General features: G+C 43.4%; 3 protein-coding genes across 4 annotated transcripts; 1 reads left to right on the plus strand and 2 right to left on the minus strand.

Moving 5' to 3' along the window:
• Positions 1-585: 585 nt before the first annotated feature.
• cdc23 (CDC23 (cell division cycle 23, yeast, homolog)) lies at positions 586-4,780 on the plus strand. Its single transcript, XM_030101128.1, has 16 exons — positions 586-721; positions 1,039-1,111; positions 1,449-1,586; positions 1,677-1,719; positions 1,817-1,922; positions 2,029-2,161; positions 2,317-2,494; positions 2,611-2,708; positions 2,815-2,896; positions 3,075-3,228; positions 3,300-3,419; positions 3,500-3,575; positions 3,673-3,734; positions 3,825-3,903; positions 4,244-4,363; positions 4,452-4,780. The coding sequence occupies exons 1-16, from the start codon at positions 609-611 to the stop codon at positions 4,599-4,601; spliced, it is 1,725 nt and encodes a 574-aa protein (XP_029956988.1). The 5' UTR covers positions 586-608; the 3' UTR covers positions 4,602-4,780.
• An 89-nt stretch (positions 4,781-4,869) lies between these two features.
• On the minus strand, positions 4,870-11,577 carry kif20a (kinesin family member 20A). Of its 2 annotated transcripts, XM_030101127.1 has the most exons (19): positions 11,445-11,577; positions 10,605-10,772; positions 10,382-10,492; positions 10,174-10,293; positions 9,783-9,921; positions 9,510-9,685; positions 8,949-9,048; positions 8,494-8,706; positions 8,238-8,349; positions 8,084-8,158; positions 7,832-7,972; positions 7,486-7,654; positions 7,218-7,370; positions 6,948-7,087; positions 6,655-6,757; positions 6,304-6,505; positions 6,121-6,212; positions 5,897-6,034; positions 4,870-5,537 (listed from the first exon to the last, which is right to left on the minus strand). In XM_030101127.1, the coding sequence occupies exons 2-19, from the start codon at positions 10,764-10,766 to the stop codon at positions 5,160-5,162; spliced, it is 2,724 nt and encodes a 907-aa protein (XP_029956987.1). In that variant the 5' UTR covers positions 10,767-10,772; positions 11,445-11,577; the 3' UTR covers positions 4,870-5,159. The 2 variants fall into 2 exon arrangements, with proteins under 2 accessions (XP_029956987.1, XP_029956986.1); XM_030101126.1 differs by lacking the exon at positions 11,445-11,577 and having other exon boundaries at positions 10,605-10,967.
• A 976-nt stretch (positions 11,578-12,553) lies between these two features.
• LOC115395691 (cationic amino acid transporter 2) lies at positions 12,554-16,217 on the minus strand. Its single transcript, XM_030101324.1, has 11 exons — positions 15,848-16,217; positions 15,606-15,761; positions 15,279-15,435; positions 15,053-15,186; positions 14,579-14,801; positions 14,269-14,405; positions 14,047-14,149; positions 13,571-13,704; positions 13,318-13,484; positions 12,783-12,891; positions 12,554-12,705 (listed from the first exon to the last, which is right to left on the minus strand). The coding sequence occupies exons 1-11, from the start codon at positions 16,215-16,217 to the stop codon at positions 12,554-12,556; spliced, it is 1,842 nt and encodes a 613-aa protein (XP_029957184.1).
• Between the last annotated feature and the right edge of the window lie 1,122 nt (positions 16,218-17,339).

A 17,339-nucleotide genomic window follows, 5' to 3' on the forward strand; every position in this document is an offset into this window, starting at 1 on the left:
GGATCAAAAATCCCTTTTGTTCAGAAGCCAAATACTTCTTGATTAGTTGTGGGTTGCTTTGTAAAAGTACAAAGGCTTTTGGGTAAACTTGATGAAAATTCTGCATTTAATGAACCTGATTATGGAAACCAGATTTGACTGGAGCATTGGGGAGAGAGCACTAATCACTGCTCCAGTGTGCATGTCCTTTGAAAGTTACATTTAGGTAAAATAAGAAATATTTTAAGCATCATATATTCTATGTATGGTTTCTTTTCTTTCTTTCTTTTTTTTCAAATGAGTTCCAGAGTTTGACCTACTGTTATGCAAGTACACCGAAACTTCCTTATAGACAGCAATACACAAATGAACATACATACGGCATGCAATGTTCTAAATGTTCAATTTTAAAATTTGACCTTAAATTAGAGCATAAAATAAAATAAAATAAAATAGAATAGAATAAAATAAAATAAACTCTGGAGGGAAAACGTGAAGAGGAACCGGAAGTTGTATTCATCACCAGCAGATGGCGGTAATGCAACCAACGGGATGCAAGCTGCCGTAAAAGCTCACGGAAGAAGAAGAAGAAGTTGTATCGCCACCAATGAGCGTCCTGCAGGTCAAATATGAAAATGGCGGCTCTGTGTGGAGAGTTTGGGGACCTGGTGCAGATCAAGAAACAGCTCATATCCGTGATTTCTCTTTGTAAAGAAAGAGGACTCCTGCACAGCGCCAAGTGGTGAGACTGACACTCCTCCACACGCCGCTAACAGACTCACTTCACCGCTCCGGAAACACGGTAACGGGCGATTAGCGCCGAGTTACCTGCTAGCAGCGTTAGCATTAATAACAACAAGTAACGTGACGCTGTGGCACCAGTTTAGCTTTATATTGACACGTCACTGGATAAATAAAGACACAGATTGTAAATTCAGTGTTCATGAAAGCTGTGCTGAGTTTAAAGCTTGTTAATAGCTCCTGTATAGGGAAAACCTAGTTAGAAAACGAAGAAAACGGTCTAATTTAGCTGTATGTTTACATTATTTTACATTTCAGGGCTTCTGAGCTGGCATTTGCTTTGGATCCTCTCCCCAAGGATGAGTTGCCACCATCACCGCCTTTCACAGAGGTCTGTACACTGCTGCACCTGATGGTGTTGAGGATCTTATCTTGGTTTATTTAAGAGACAGAATATCATCGGAGATAGAAATGATCCATTCCACTTTTAACAGTTGTCAGTCAAGACGAGCAAAAACAGTGGAAGACAAGATAATCTATTTGAGACAATGCAAATATAAGATAACGTGAATTTCATGTTTTATTGCCAATTTCTTCTTTTTTTAAAGTTTTTCAAATGAATGTTAGTTGTGTGTTTGAGTGTAATACTGTGACTGCAATGAAAGAGACTCTATGGTTGTGTGGAATGGAGCTGAAAAACGTTTCTGATTGTCCTTGTCCAAACACAGGAGGATGCACATGATTTGGATGCACTTACACTGGCCAAATCCTACTTTGACCTGAAGGAGTATGACCGTGCTGCTTACTTTTTAAAAGGCTGCTGCAGTCAGAAAGCTTATTTCCTCTACATGTACTCACGCTATCTGGTAAGAGTTTAATATACCTGATCTGCCCACAGACAGTCAGTTTAATTTCTTAATGAAAGATTTGGAAAAAATATCCTTATTTCTTTTCAGTCGGGTGAGAAGAAGAAAGACGATGAGACGGTGGACAGCCTGGGTGAGGACTTGTCTGACAAAGACAAAAAAAGATTTGAGTTTCATTACTATTTACCACTGGATTTTCATGTTTTTTTCCCCCCCTCGTGTAATTCCAGGTCCTCTGGAGAAAGGGCAGGTTCGTAACGAGGCTTTGCGGGAGCTGAGGGTGGAGCTCAGTAAGAAGCACACTGCAGGAGAGTTGGACAGCTTCACTCTTTACCTGTGAGAACTTCTCCCTCAGCATGAACACACACTTACATTTCTGTATATAGAGATGTCACATAGTTTGATCTTGAGTTGTATATCTTATTCGTGTGTGAAAACGCAGGTATGGAGTGGTTCTACGAAAGCTGGATCTGCTGAAGGAGGCAGTGGACGTGTTTGTAGAAGCGATTCATGCACTTCCCCTCCACTGGGGCGCGTGGCTGGAGCTCAGTAACCTTGTCACCAGTATTGAAATGGTAAGAAACCCTTCAACTACACAAGGAAACAGTGAGCATGTTGTAGAGAATGTGGTTTAGCCAGTCTTTAAGATCCAGATAAGATAAGTGTTTTGGAGTAGAGCCAAGAACATCCTTGTATTTTAAAGCTTATTTATTGTTTCTTTTTTCCTCAGCTGAAGTCGCTGTCTCTTCCAGACTGCTGGATTAAAGACTTCTTTAAGGCCCACATGTACACAGAGCTGCAGATGATCAAAGAAGCGCTGCAGAAATACGAGAGCCTCATCAAGGCCGGCTTCTCCAAGAGCACCTACATCATCTCACAGATTGCTGTGGCTTACCACAACATCCGAGGTTGATTTTCCGTTTATTTATTATTATTTTTTTAAATCTCTCCATAAGCGTTCATTAGTAGGGTGGATCTCGTGTGAGCGTGATCGGGTTTATACCACCGCTTTTCTGCATTTCAGACATTGACCAAGCACTGGCTTTGTTTAATGAGCTGAGAGTGCAGGATCCGTATCGCATCGACAACATGGACACGTTCTCAAACCTGTTGTATGTCAAAGTAAGTTTACCACAAACATACACGAGTGTGACAAAAAAATCTTCTATATTTTATTTAATTGTTAAAATGATTGTCATCTAAGAAATGGTGAATTCTGTTTTTACAGAGCATGAAGCCAGAATTGAGCTACTTGGCCCACAACCTGGTAGAGATCGACAAGTACAGGGTGGAGACCTGCTGCGTCATTGGTAACGACTTATCTAACCACATGTCATCGTTCTACTGTGTATAACAGGAGTCAAGAATGTTTTTATGTCTGTATCACTTTTGGGGTTTCCATCTTGATAATTTAGTCAAAAGTCGTCACCTGTTTAAAACAAGGTTTTATCTGAACTCGGCTGTGTAAATTGCTCGCCTCGTCCACAGGCAACTATTACAGCTTACGCTCTCAACATGAGAAGGCGGCTCTGTACTTCCAGCGGGCCCTCAAGCTGAACCCCCGCTGCCTCGGAGCCTGGACCCTCATGGGCCACGAGTACATGGAAATGAAAAACACATCGGCTGCCATCCAGGCCTACAGGTCGGGCGTTTGTTCCAGCGGCTTCCCGCCTGCGTTTCTGCGCGTTCTTATATTTCTCGTGTCTCCTTCAGGCACGCCATCGAGGTGAACAAGCGGGACTACCGGGCCTGGTACGGTTTGGGTCAGACGTATGAAATCCTCAAGATGCCGTTTTACTGTTTGTACTATTATCGAAAGGCTCATCAGCTCCGGTATGGCTTTGACTCCTAAAAACACATTTATGTGGGGAAAATGTTTGAAGTTTTAATCGGTTACCTGTTGATATTTTTAGACCCAATGACTCTCGCATGTTGGTGGCACTGGGCGAAAGCTACGAAAAACTGTCGCAGCAAGTTGAGGCCAAAAAGGTGCACGTTTACAGCAGTTGGTGGCATCACTGATAACTCCCCAGAGTTTCCTGGCTTGATTTTGTATTAAATCTTCTCGTGATTCATTGTGTTGCAGTGTTACTGGAGGGCGTACTCGGTGGGAGACGTGGAAAAGATGGCTCTACTCAAATTAGCAAAGTGAGTCTTCATCACTTCATCTTTGGCTTGTGTGTGTGTTGTTTTTTTTTGGTCAGAAAGGTTAAATGTGAAATGTTTTGCTTCTGACAGACTCCACGAACAGCTGAACGAGTCCGACGATGCCGCCCAGTGTTACATGCTTTACAGTCAAGACATTTTCTCCTGTGGGGTAAGATTTGTTCTCTGCTAAAAGCAACTGACTGACTGAAAACTAAAAACAGCAAAAAGTTGAAATTCTTGGCAATTAGTAACAAAACAAAAGTTCTTAAAGAAATTCAAGATCTGAATTGAAGTCAAACTGATCTCGACTCACGACTGCCACCTACTGTACAAAGATGGTATTATTGATAGTAACATATCAGCGTCTTCTTAAAATTAATTTAACCAGAGGTGGCCAGCATCAGAGGATTTCGGCAAGAAAGAAAAATCATGTTGACTATGACTTTCCTAAATTAATGGCCAATGTTGACCCTCAGTTGTGTGTCACTCACTAAACCTTCTGCTGTCAGGAACAACTGGAGCACGCCGAGGTGAGCACGGCCCTGCGGTACCTGGGTCAGTACTACTTCAAGAACAAGCTGTACGACGAAGCGTCCCTCTGCGCCCAGCGGTGTTGCGACTACAATGATGTGAGCGTCTGTTTATTATTCAGACACTGTTTAAGCAGCTGCGGTGCTCACTGGAGGGACTAATTGGTGTTTTGTGGTCGCTCCGCAGGCCCGCGAGGAAGGAAAAGCTCTGCTGAGGCAGATCTCACAGGTCCGGGATCAGATCGAGACGCCATCAGCTGATCTGTTCGCGCCGCTCTCCAACAACACCCCAGTGAGGAGAGTGTCTCCCCTCAATCTCATCTCCTTCACACCCTGACCGCCCGCTCTCTCTCTCTCTCTGGTCTTAAAATGAACGATTTATATTCGGAATCCTCCTGACATGAGTTTGGATCTACGTGACTTATCTCTGTTCGTTTTTGTGTTATGACAAGTTGTGTTTGAAGGCTTTTGTAATAAAAGGGGATATTTCCCATTCACATGCAGTATTGGAGTCCTGTGATTTCACTCAGACGATGTGAGGTGAATGTTAAAAGCAAACAGTGCAGATGAGCAGTCAAACAGGAATAACACATACAAACTGGCTGTTTTTGAAGTTTAATAAAGTAAAAAAAGAAAAGAAAATTGTCGGATCAGATTTGTGTGAAAAAAACATTTACAGTAAAGACTTGTGAGGAAGTTGCAGAGGGCTGATTCCAAACATGCAGTTTTTCCCAATATAGCTATTCACACACTTGCAATAACTCTTAAAAGCACGTAAAAACTGGTGAAGCGTAAGGTTACTGGAAAAAAAAGACAAACACCATGTATAAAAGACAAATATAAAGCTCAGCAGTTTGATCTTTGTTTTGCATACTCTGGTCTGGATCCGCGCAGCTCAGCGTTTCCCCCGGAGACCACGAGTGATCACTGGGCTGCGAGGAGGCGGCGAGTGCTGCCGGGACCGTAGGATCTGTGAGTACGGAGTGAGGTTCGCCTCCTCGGCGGCGCGTGTGCTGTACTTCTGTGTCGGAGTGCGAGCCGGGAACAGGGACTGGAAGAAGGGCCGCTTGTTGGGGGGCCGGTTTTCAGCGTCGGACGGCGTCGCCGCCCCGCAGCCCCTCTTCTTGCAGGAGCCCGGCGTGGCGGTGGTGGCGAGGCCACACGGGGGCAGCTGAAGGCGGACGGCCTGCGCCTGGGCCAGGGTCTCGGCCTTTCTCCGCAGGTCGGCTTTGACCAGCGTGAGGCCGTTCTGGAGCTCCAGCAGGATCTGGTCCTGAGAAGAAGTGAGTGGACAGGGTTAGAGCGGCGGAGGGTGAGTGAGGCCGAGCGCGTCCGCTCCAACATGCTGGAGCGGAGGTGATCACACACGCTGGTTAGAAGCTGGCTGTGCAATCGAGAGTGTTAAGAACAGAGTTAAGGAGGAGAAAACAGAATATTGTAAAATGAGAATTTTTTTACACACAAAACTTCATGAATTTTAAAATTACTTTTCTTCATCAGTATATATGAAGCCCTCCCCACTCTAGGTTGGGAACTGCCGACTTAAATGTCTTAAAATAGGGCCAAGCTTAAAAAAAAAAACCCTAAATAAATACGACAGTTACAGTTTCTACTGTTAATACATGTCTTTACCTGTTTTGCCAGTGTTTCATCTGCAGCCATTAAAGCTTGACGCAGCTTCTCGGCTCCGGTGTTGCGACAGCAGGCTCGCTCCCCGGACTGCAGGTCGAGGCCGAGCCTCTGCAGGTCGGCGCGCAGCTGACGCAGGTTCTGTCGAAAAGCCGGAAGATGATCGGAGTGAGTTTGTGGTTTTGGATCGCATGCGGCGCCTTGCCCGCGGTGCGGCGGCCACTGACCCGCTGACCCTCCTCCAGCTTGCGGTCGGCAGCGGCGGTCATCGTGCCGGTGGAGCCGGGGACCACCAGCTGCTCCTTCAGCTTCGTCAGCTCTGCGGGGCCAAACAGGAGAGGGTGAACTTCAGCCTCACACACACACACACACACACGTTCAGAGCAGCCGTGTCCGAGTGAGACCGTTACCCTGCGTCTTGGCGAGCAGCTCGGCGCGGCACTGCTCCAGTTCGGCACGCAGTCTGCCCAGCTCGCTTTGAGACGTGAGACGCTGCGAGCGGCGGGGGGCCTCTGGGTCTCCCGGCGGCGGCGGCACCGCTGCCGCGACAGTGTCACCTTTCTTCATTTTTTCAAGATCGGCAGACAAAGCCTCAATCTGCTGATCTCGCTCCTGAGAGAAAATATGAAAAGAGAGCGCGCTGAGGATTCACAGCACATAAATCTGAATGCCAGACTTTTGGGATTGATGTTATTAAACTGAGCAAGAGATGAGAGCGATAGCGCCTTCAGTGAAACCCGGGGCTGACGGCAGACTCTGACCTTCAGCTCCTGGCTGTAGAATTTCTTCAGATGCTTTTGCAGATTAGTTATCTTGTCCTCGTAGCGTTCTTCGATTAGAGCCTGCTGGGTCTCCAAGGTCTCACTGCAGAGTGACAAAACACCAGGGTTTAGTACCCGTCCTCAGCGTGAGCAGAACATTTCTCCGCTCTGCATAACAAACACCCAACCCAAGAGGAATAAGTGTTCTCTTTTTATGTGCTTTCCATTGTAAAAAAGTGGGAACGTCTAGGTTTCTATCTTAAACACGAATAGGGAGAATTTGATTTGCACACCTGAAGCCATCTTGCATTCCATTGATGACCTCCATCATCTCAGAGACCACCTGCTCTCTCATGTTCGCCTCGAGGACCTCTTTCTCTTCCCTCTGGCGGCGCACCTCTCTCTTCAGCACGTCGATAGCCTGGAGCAAAGCCTGAAATCACAGTATTCTGCTATTAGACAAATGGTTCACGCCTTCATTATTTGATATACTTGCTCTGATGTTAAAAGTCAGAACATCTGTTCATTTGAAAACAGCCCAGCCCAGAAGCGGAGGACATTACCTCAGTGTTCAGCATGGTAGTGTCTCCATCTTCAATGTCACTCTCATCCTCGTCGTCCTCCATCAGCGTACTGTCATTACTGCGAGCGGCGGGCTCCCGGAGGAGAGACAGGATGTACGCCACTCTGGTCTTTGTGGACGGGCCGTGAACAAGCTAAAAGAAACAGATGGCACATTTAAAATTTCCCCCATTAGTTGTTGTCACCTTGAGAGGCAAAGCCAAGGTGGCCGCTCAAAAACCGTTCAGGCTGCTAACGACCGACTCTTACTTGTGTAGCGATAGCAGAGAACTTGAGGGCCTGCAGGGTCTCGTCGTAGATGGAGGCACACGGGTTGATGTTGACCACCATGCAAGAGATTCCTCGTCCACAGAAGAAACCCTGCAGCACGCGCGTCAGTTTGCTGTCCCTGAAGGGCACCACCTGAGCGGGGCGCGACCTGTGGATTCATGAACAAAACCGCTTTAAGAGGCACGTTTGACCAAGAGCTCGATCCTCTCATCTTCATTGCTTGTACATCAGGAACGTTTTTTTTTTTTTTTTTTTTTGTTCATTAAGGAACTGTGAAAAACAAATAACTGATATTGGGAACAGGAAAAAGAAAAGCGAAGCATACTTGTTCTGGTTGTGCCTCAGAGCAGCAATGCAGCGTCCCAGAGTCAGGAGGGAGGTGTTGATGTTGGTGGCCTCCTTCATCCTCTCACCGCTGCGCTGCTCCTTGCAGCGTTCAGATCCGGCCAGATCGCAAACTGTCAGTCTGCAGAATAAGACAGTGCCGTCACTCACTGATTTTGTGAAGTCAGGTCACTGCGATGCGATCAAGACTGAGTGAAGAACAAGGACTGTGAGAAAGAGCGGGTGAACTTACTCGCTGATGCCTTGGGCTTTTCCTGAATTTGCCTCGGGGCGAATGTGAAGGACACGGATGGAGAATATGCTGTGGCTGTGTAGGAAACACATTTCTGATGAGAGAAGCTCTGGAAAGGACTTGAACATATTTGTTATTCTGATATTCTGCATACCTGCGGCTGGAGTTTTGGTTGAGGTGGGTGCTGGCGAAGCTTTGGTTTCGATGTCCCGCCCTCAGAATCCGCCACGCTTCCTCAGCACTGCGGACCTGGATCCAGCATAAGTCTGTAATAACAGAAGAGAGCAAGGATGACACAAAATAGTTTGTTAAAAACAACAAAAAACAAAAGTGGCCTCCATATTCTAACATCGCTAAACTCGGATTGATAATTACTGGCGACTAAATACATAAGACGGAATGAGAATGACCTTTGACGTATGGATTGCCGTGCTTGTCGTCACTGAGCCGCAGCGTGACTCTTTTTCGCGGCTGCAGCGAGGGCGAAGCGTCCAGGAGGTCATACAGGAACTCGTTGTAGATCTCGTAAAACGACACCCAGATGGAAAACTGCACGCCTTCCTCCAGCTCGTCTCCTCGGCTGTGCGACAGGCTGTCCGGCTCCAAACAAACACTGTCGGCGTCTGCAGAGGCAGGTCCACACGGCATGAAGGAGGGAGGCAAGACTTTTATGATGAATGAGCTTTGACTGATATCACACTCTTGCTCAATTCATTCACTGACAGATCTGATTGATCACATTAAAATTTGCCACAAAAATGACAACACCAGTATGGAAACGACAAAGGAATTGTTTGCCGACACCAGCTTCGACGGGCCTGAATGCAAAATTGTTTCCAGTTTGACAGTTTGCAGGTTTCCTCACCTTCGAGATGCGTGGCGGCGTTACTCGTCGCCGAGAGGCCACCGATGCCGCTGTCCCAGATCGTTGTGGTTCCTACACGTCGAGAAGTCATGCTTTCGTCCTGTAACACACAAATAGTGACCATCGTTTCAGCTACTCGGAGTCTGCTACTAGTGTGGTTTGATTATTCAAATCAGCAAATGCAGCAACAGTTCAAACGTCTGTAAGACCAGGCTGCAAAACAGACAGAATAGAACTGACAAAAACTGAGGAAGTTATCTGTTAAATATTGACATATTCTTCAATCATTGTTATTCGGGGGAAATTGAGCTTCTAGCTACCTTCTGGCAAGCATTTCATATTCAGTCTCTTGGTTCTTTTTTTTTTTTTAACTTAAAACTCCAACCAGCTTCAGCGAAATACTAAATCTTCACATTCTGTCGCTGTCAAGCGAATCCATTTTGGTGGAATTTCAAAAACTAATCATTGTCTGAAAAAAAAGAGAGACTACACTGCAGTACTAAAATAAATATGCATCTTTCATTGGTTAAAAGAAAAGGAAAAACATGCTGTTCTGTTCACCTCTTTGAGCAGAGAGTTTCTTCGGATTTCCTCTGCTCTGATCTCACTGGGCTGCAGATGTCTCACATCCTGATACATGACAGGCTTCAGGTCCAAAGAGTCGTACAGACGACCCTGCAGTTTCCTAAACATCGATGACAAAGCCCGAGGAAGGAGCCCCGCCTCTCGACCGCAGCCTGCAAAGCAAAGTTCAAGCATGTATTTTTTGCAAATAACAAAATCAAAGCCGAGCTGATGCGTTCAAGTGTCGCTGGTTGAGAAGTTCATGCTCACCCTGAATGGTATAAGTCTTTCCAGAATTGGTGACACCGTAAGTGTAGAGGAGTCTGTTTTCTCCTTGAAGCACGTCATTCACCATCTTCTTCATTGTGCTCTCATAAAACTGCTGCTGTGTGGTCTCAGGGCTAAAAATCTGAGAAATATTTAGGAAAAAAAAAATTCTCTGAGAGGCGATATTTCAATAAACCATAGATAACGATTTCTCCTTGGCTGTGATAAACACACATTTGCAAGTATTGGCTAAAATATTAGAGGACTAGTCATAAAATTGTTTGAGATTCTAGCTTGTTAGAATAACAAACCATTTCTCTCCAACGGGCTGTAGTTTTACTCTGGCTACTGCTTAAATATCTAAACTGAACTGGTCAACAAGAGACTCGTCTACCTTTGAAAAGCTGAACTTGTGAATGCTTTGGGTGATGCCTCTCTCTGCTGTCCTCATGTTCTGAGACTCTTTTGGTGCTTTGAGCATCAAAGTCTCTTCATCTTGAACAGCCACACATCCCTAAAAAGAAAAATTGATATTCAGCACATGTATGCTCAAAGTACAGAAAACAAGCATGATGGCTTAGATATTGATCTTGATGGCGCACCTGCTCTTCTCCCTCTTCTTTCTCTCTGTCAGTAAGTGGACGGATCCGCAGAAAGACCTTCACCTTCTCCATCGCCCTTTCGTCACCGCTTCCAGATTTAACATCACGTTTCTACAAATCGATCACAAACGTCACAAAACATCAGTGACACAGTCATGATTAGGACTGAGAATGAACTCTCCAGATATACACAGCCGTGTAATAAAGTGATGTTTGCTCTCACCGGTTCAGAGGAGGGTTGCACGTTGAGGCCGGGGGAAATAACAGAGATCTCGGGCAGACGTGGTCTGGTCAGGAGTCCGTACTCTGCTGCTGTGGACTCAAACACACCCACTTCCTCCTCTTCATCAAAGGGGCATCCGGAGGGGGACAACGAGAGCGCCATGCTTACCTGTTCCAAAGAAGACACCGCTGGATAAGTATTAAGTAATAACAGCATACTTAAAAAAAACGTTTGGGTCAGCAAACACATGCGCAATGCAATTTTGGTTTGAATATAAAGAAAAACAGTCAAAAATAATCGAAGACTGCAGTGAAAAAGTATCTTTTTTTTAATATATGAAAATGCTGACATCTTCTTGTTAAAAGTACATTTGCTCAAATGAGGGTGTGTCCTGAGAAAAACTGAGATATGATTGAAACAAGGAGATAAATCAGCACCTGCCTGAGCAGACAGGAAAAACTGGAGTACACGATAACCAGGCTCACCAAATAAGGAGATATTATTTGGTCCGGACAGCCACATAATTTTCAGCACAATATCAGAACTGCCTCAACTTTGCACTTTTCACACAATGCAAACGTTAGTGTTTCATTAAACAACGAATATTTAAATGTGCCCAAAACTGTTTGGTACGGCGCCATTAAACATGCGCTAAACATAGAAAAATGCTTCAATGGTGCAAGTCTCTTAATAAAGACAGTCAGTTTAATTCCATACACGATTTGACCGAGTGTATTTATCCCTTCTATTATGAGCGCTCATGTCCAACAGCTTTGTCGTGAATAACGATTTCTGTTTCGAGTTGAACGACTTAAAAAAAAAAAAGTTTCTTTAACTTACCCCGAAACTGCGAGGAGCTCGCGCTTCACTGGTAAATCTTCACGGCAAAAAGAAAGAAAAAGCTAAGTACTTTGAGTTGCTATCCAGAGTCCAGCTACCTGTGACCACGTTAACGCAGCTCTGAGCCTCAGCTGATGTTTTCACCCGCAGACTTGATTTTTTGAACAATGCGCGTCTCGCGCAGAGCGAGCCGCCGATTAGCTGGAATTCACAGTGACCTGCGTCCGGATTGGCTGAAACTCACGAGTTTCTGCTTCCTGATTGGCCAGTCGTGATGTGCGTCAAGTAAACTGGGCCGACTCAAACAAGCTTGGCGTTGAAAAGTTCCTGACTTAAATATATTTACACATTCACCTCTGCACGTTAAACTTATTGTTGGCTTTTGGCATATATGACAACGCAATGACATTGTAAAATATTTAGATCAACATTCTGTAAAATAATAACTGTCACAGATGGTTGACTGAAGGCTAAAATACACAACTATTTTCCAACTAAAAGCAATATTTATTTAAGATGATGACTGTCCAAACAAGAAGTTGTCATGACTCAAAAAACTACATAGAACATAAAATGGGAATATGACACGCAAACTAACAAGACAGTGGGAGAGGCTGAAAGCCTGGGTAAGTGTTGATGAGAAACAGGTAGAAACACTTGAGTGGTAATCAGAGAGTGAGCACACAAGAACAGAGGTACAAAACACAAGAGAACATAAATACAGCAAACATGAACTACAATAAAAGACATCATATAAATGCATAAGTAATGTGAAACATACTGTGACATTGTCTGGACATTACAAGAAACAAGAACGATAAACTATATCTAAATAACATCTTGCTGCACAATACACCATGAGAGGAATCACAAATGAAGGCCCAGAAAGGACAAAGTAAAAAATACGATATGACTCATTGCTGCAGCAGTTGTGAAGATATAAATAAATGCCATTTCACCAGTCAAAGAGCAAACAATAATGACTGAAAGTCAGGGTTTATGACTACAGCATATTTCTTAATATTGGGAATTTATGAGATATTGAAAATTTGAAACATGCTTATTCAGTTTGAAAATGTTTACAGCTTTAAATGATTTATCCCACTGCGTCACATCACTTGTTCGTTCAAATCTTGATCGAGTTCATCTTTTTGATCCAGAGAAGTGGTGATGGTGTGGATGCTGACTCGATTGTTTGAATTTTCAAGCCTCTGTTTCTGCACACTGTGCTGGACACCATAGCCAAAGTAGATGATTAAGCCTGTTTCAGATGAAAACAATGTTTGTTGTCATAATCACATCTTTTGTTGTTATTGCACAGTAAAAATGCTCACATACCTACTGCCATCCATACTGCATAGCGCATCCAGGTGTCTGATTCAAGTTGAACCATAAGGTAGATGTTGACTAAGGTGCTAAAAATAGGAAGCAAGGGCACAAATGGAACCTAATAATAAGAAGCAGAGTAAAAACTTCTTGTCAGGCATATAACGTCAAGGAGAAGTTAAAGTTAAAGGTAAAGTTGCATCTAATAGGCCTATAGTGAAATAAATCTTACTGCCACACCCTGCTTTCCTACTCTAAATATAATTTACAATGTATCCTGAATATGATCAAATCCATAATCTGTGCATGCACTATCTTCACATAAAAAAAAATCATATATTGCGCTCATATATTTTACAATATGTTTTACATATTGTCTGTTTCATAAAGTGTGTTTCCTTTGACGCACAGACCCATCATGCTTGACTCAGTGATTTAGTACAGGTAGAATTAGAATACATTCATTACTTTGCTTTATTTGCGGTGTGTTATGCTGTACTGAGTCAGGAAATCTACACACTCAGCACATAAGACTGATGTGGCATACCATAAAAGCAGCTGTAGCCGTACTCTGGGGTTGTTTCCAGATGATCACAGCAATGAGGACAAGTGTCAGTGTTATAACAGACACACAAAGCAAACTCCACCACTGAAGCGCCTGAAGGGAGTCGATGGCCTCAGATATGAAGACGCTTAGGAGGATCACTACCAAGACTGTGGAAGATTCCAAACACAACTTTCAATAAACATTATAAATTTAAAACATCTGTATATTAAGGGTTTGTGACAAAATCCCTTACTCATGAAAACAGCTAAAAGAGATACATTCTTAGCTGTCCTTGTGGTGGCTTGGGAAGGAGGGAATAACAATCCACCAACTGAGAAGGGTTCAGCTGTGTTTAAACTTGAATCATCACTGTGGTCAGCTTGGTATCTGTGGAAGTGAGAGAACATGTAGAGTATGTCTATAACATGCACTTTTTCAAAATGATTGTAATGTAGTTAAAATCGTCTTTCACACATTAAAATCCTTTTAATTATCTGAATGTACAGTACATATCCAAAATAGGATGGTCTTGTTGCTCAGATCAGTTTACTGTAGTCTTAGTTGGAAACAGAATTTATTTTTAAGGATGCAAAAATCTCAACAGATCTACAACAGAGCTGTGTAGATTGGTACACCATCAATTATTTTTCTATGAACAAATATAGTGTCCCTGTTTCCGGTTTTTTATTGGTATTGATAGAGATGTTCTTGCATACTTATGAATCGTACCTTAATATGAGAATACATATGGCCACAAGTGTGTAGGCAAAGAGAGTTCCAATTGACATCATGTCAACCAGCACCTTCAGGTCAAACAACAGGGCCATGATAGCTGCAAAGACATCGTTCAATCATATCCTTGGTACACTGCTTTCGGTAACATATTAGAAAATTCTACCAGGAATTTAGGAAAAGGACATCAGGTTAATGTGACTGGGTTTCCAGTTTCACCTGCCACGACTCCTGAAGCCAGTGTAGCTATGACAGGACTCTGCCTGTCACTCAGTTTACTGAGAGCTTTGAAGAGCAGTCCATCTCTGGCCATGGCAAAGAGAACACGAGGCATCGGGAACATTGATCCGAGCAGGCTGGGGGGAAAGTTCAGATAGTTCATCTCATCTCATCTCGTTAGACAAAGACAATAAGAGGCTTCTGCTTATAAAACAAATTAACGTTCCCAATGAAAGAAAGTATATCAAAGTGATCCAGAGTGAATTTGCAGTCAGTGTTGGATTTACAAAAAGCTTGCTGTGTTTCATACCTTGTTGAAAGTGCACACAGGGATCCCACAGCCACTGCATACCTTGCAGGGCCCCAACCGATGTATGTAAAAGCCACCGGCAGTGGGCTGTTAACGCTGAGCAAATAGTAAGGCATCATAAGAGTGAGAGCAGCAGAGACACCAAAATAAGCCAGGAAGCAGATGAGCAGGGATACCACGATCCCAAGTGGGATTGACTTCTGGGGGTTCTTCACCTCCTCTCCTGAAGAAAAATATAACACACTGTGGTGTTTGCACTGTACAGTACTGTGTGTATATATATATAAAAAAAGTAAAAACATCAAACATATGCACGTCATAAATATTACAGAGAGCTTGGAAATATTCATGATCTGCCAAACCAAAAGTCACTCAGATCACTTTTTCCTCTGCTCTTTTGCAAACTTTCACAGTTGATGGTTTCCACTAACTTTGACACAGGTAACAGGGAATTACCTGATTTTCTTTGCTTACCTGTTGTGGCAATGCAGTCAAATCCAACAAATGCATAAAAGCAAGTGGCCGCTCCAGCTAATGTACCCGAAAAGCCGAAGGGGAAAAATCCCCCTGCTCCAATTCTGTTGGTGTCATTCAAAGAGGTAAAGTTTCTGTTGTAAAAAAAACAAAAAACAAAAAAAAGACACCGTTGTGTTTATCGTGATTAACTTCAAACGCACGCAAACAATATAGGAGTCCATACTCATGTCCATTTTGAAGAGTATCTTCATCTGTGTACCAGTTGTTTATGTCCCCTTTTATGAATCCAGAGAGAATAACAAAGAGCAATACCAGGATGTTAACAGCTGTGAAAACTTTGTTTACAATGGCCGACTCTTTAACACCAAATGCAAGAATCCCTGTGAAGAAACACACAAAAGACAAAGTTGAAAAAGACAATATGTAAATAGTGATAGCTGCAAAAAAAATGACAATTTCTTACAGATATTTATCAACTTTATCAACTTTTATATACTGAGAATCATCCTTGTCCTTTCCCATTCGTTGGGGTTAATATAATGAGACTTGCCAGCCAAAAGTATTATGAGGCCAGCCGCAAAGAAATCTGGGTAGGGAGCCAATCCAGGTAAATTCATGGCAGCCTGTTTGCCCAAAGAGTTAGCAATGACACTTCCGATGAGCTCGTCGAAGGTCCCACTCCACGCCCGGGCAACACTTGACGTCCCTTTAAAACACAGAGAAAGACGTCCCTTATATCAAAACACTGAAGTTACAGCTGAAGATGAAAAATGTACAGGACAGTACTGCTACCTATAATATAAGACAGCAGCAGGTTCCAGCCAGTGATAAAAGCCCATATCTCCCCCACAGTCACATAGCTGTAGAGATAGGCAGAGCCAGTTTTGGGAACACGAGCTCCAAATTCAGCGTAGCACAGTCCAGCAAAGATGGAGGCCACGGCTGCTATCAAGAAAGAGATTATGATGCTCGGCCCGGCCACAGTTCGAGCCACTTCTCCCGAAAGCACATAGACGCCGGCGCCCAGCGTGCTGCCCACCCCAAGAGCCACCAGGTCGAGGGTGGTCAGGCATCGCCGGAAGTTTGACACTTCGCCGTCAGGCTCCAGAGGCTTCCTCCGAGACAGGCTCTGCAGGAACAGCAGCACTTTAGCGCCAGACATCTGTTGATGGAGAAATGTTTTCAGTCAGTTTTGAGGGATGTACATGACAACACTGGATGAAAAAAAGAAGAAAAAAATAATGAATTAATTTAATGGACGCTTTTAATGTTTTATGCAGTGACACAGTCTGTAATTTATATTTACAAATCTTGATAATTTCAAAGAATATATTTTATGTAAGAAACACTTAAATCAGAATGATAAAAGAAGTGAAGATAAGATGCAACATATTTCTTACTGTGGCTCGATTGCACCTTGTAAATGAAGACAATAAAGGATTAAAAAAAAATTTTAAAATGTTATACTGTCAGTTAACGCTTGGAAAATTAGTTTGAATAAAACAATGTCTAAGTGCCATTTTACAGTTTCTGCCATAATGCTTTTGACTCCTTTCAGCTCAGAAATGTGAACAATGACACACGTGATATCCCAGACAGTCAGCTACAAGCATGCACGCAGGTGGCACGAGCCAAATCATTGGCCCATAAGTGCTAGTTAAAGCCAAAATTACACAAAAAATTATCAAGTCTTTTGCTGACAGTTTAACACCCCCCCCCCCAAGTTCAAAAATCCCATCTGCATCTGTGGCGACAAGACATAACCTCACACACTCAGGCTCTCCATTCCTTCATTGTGTGTTTCATAAAGTGTTTTTCCATCATGTCCATCATGCTTGACTCAGTGATTTAGCACAGGTAGAATTAGAATACATTCATTACTTTGCTTTATTTGCTGTACTGAGTCAAGAAATGTTTCATTTGAAGATTATGCAGAATGAACTTCAGGTTCAACAGAATAAGTTACACGCTAACAAGGAATGTAAAAATAAAATCTTAGAATTTCTTACCTTTTACCCAGTGGTTGCTGCAGAGCGCCTTGCTGTGTTTTGATGCGTCCTGCTGGACGCGATGTGTGAGTATAAATCCATTCACTGTGAACTCCTCGCTGCCCAACATTTTTGACACTTTATGTTACATTTCAAACATGCGTGCGATTCAGAATGATTTGTTTGAAGACACTATTTGAAGGACAATCCCACGAGAGAGAGAGAGAGAGTGAGAGAAAGAGAGAGAAAGAGAGAGAGAAAGAGAGAGTTCTTGCTTGATCCTGCTCATGAGGGCA

This window comes from Salarias fasciatus, chromosome 10 (genome assembly GCF_902148845.1).
Source record: "Salarias fasciatus chromosome 10, fSalaFa1.1, whole genome shotgun sequence".
Taxonomy (NCBI): Eukaryota; Metazoa; Chordata; class Actinopteri; order Blenniiformes; family Blenniidae; genus Salarias; species Salarias fasciatus.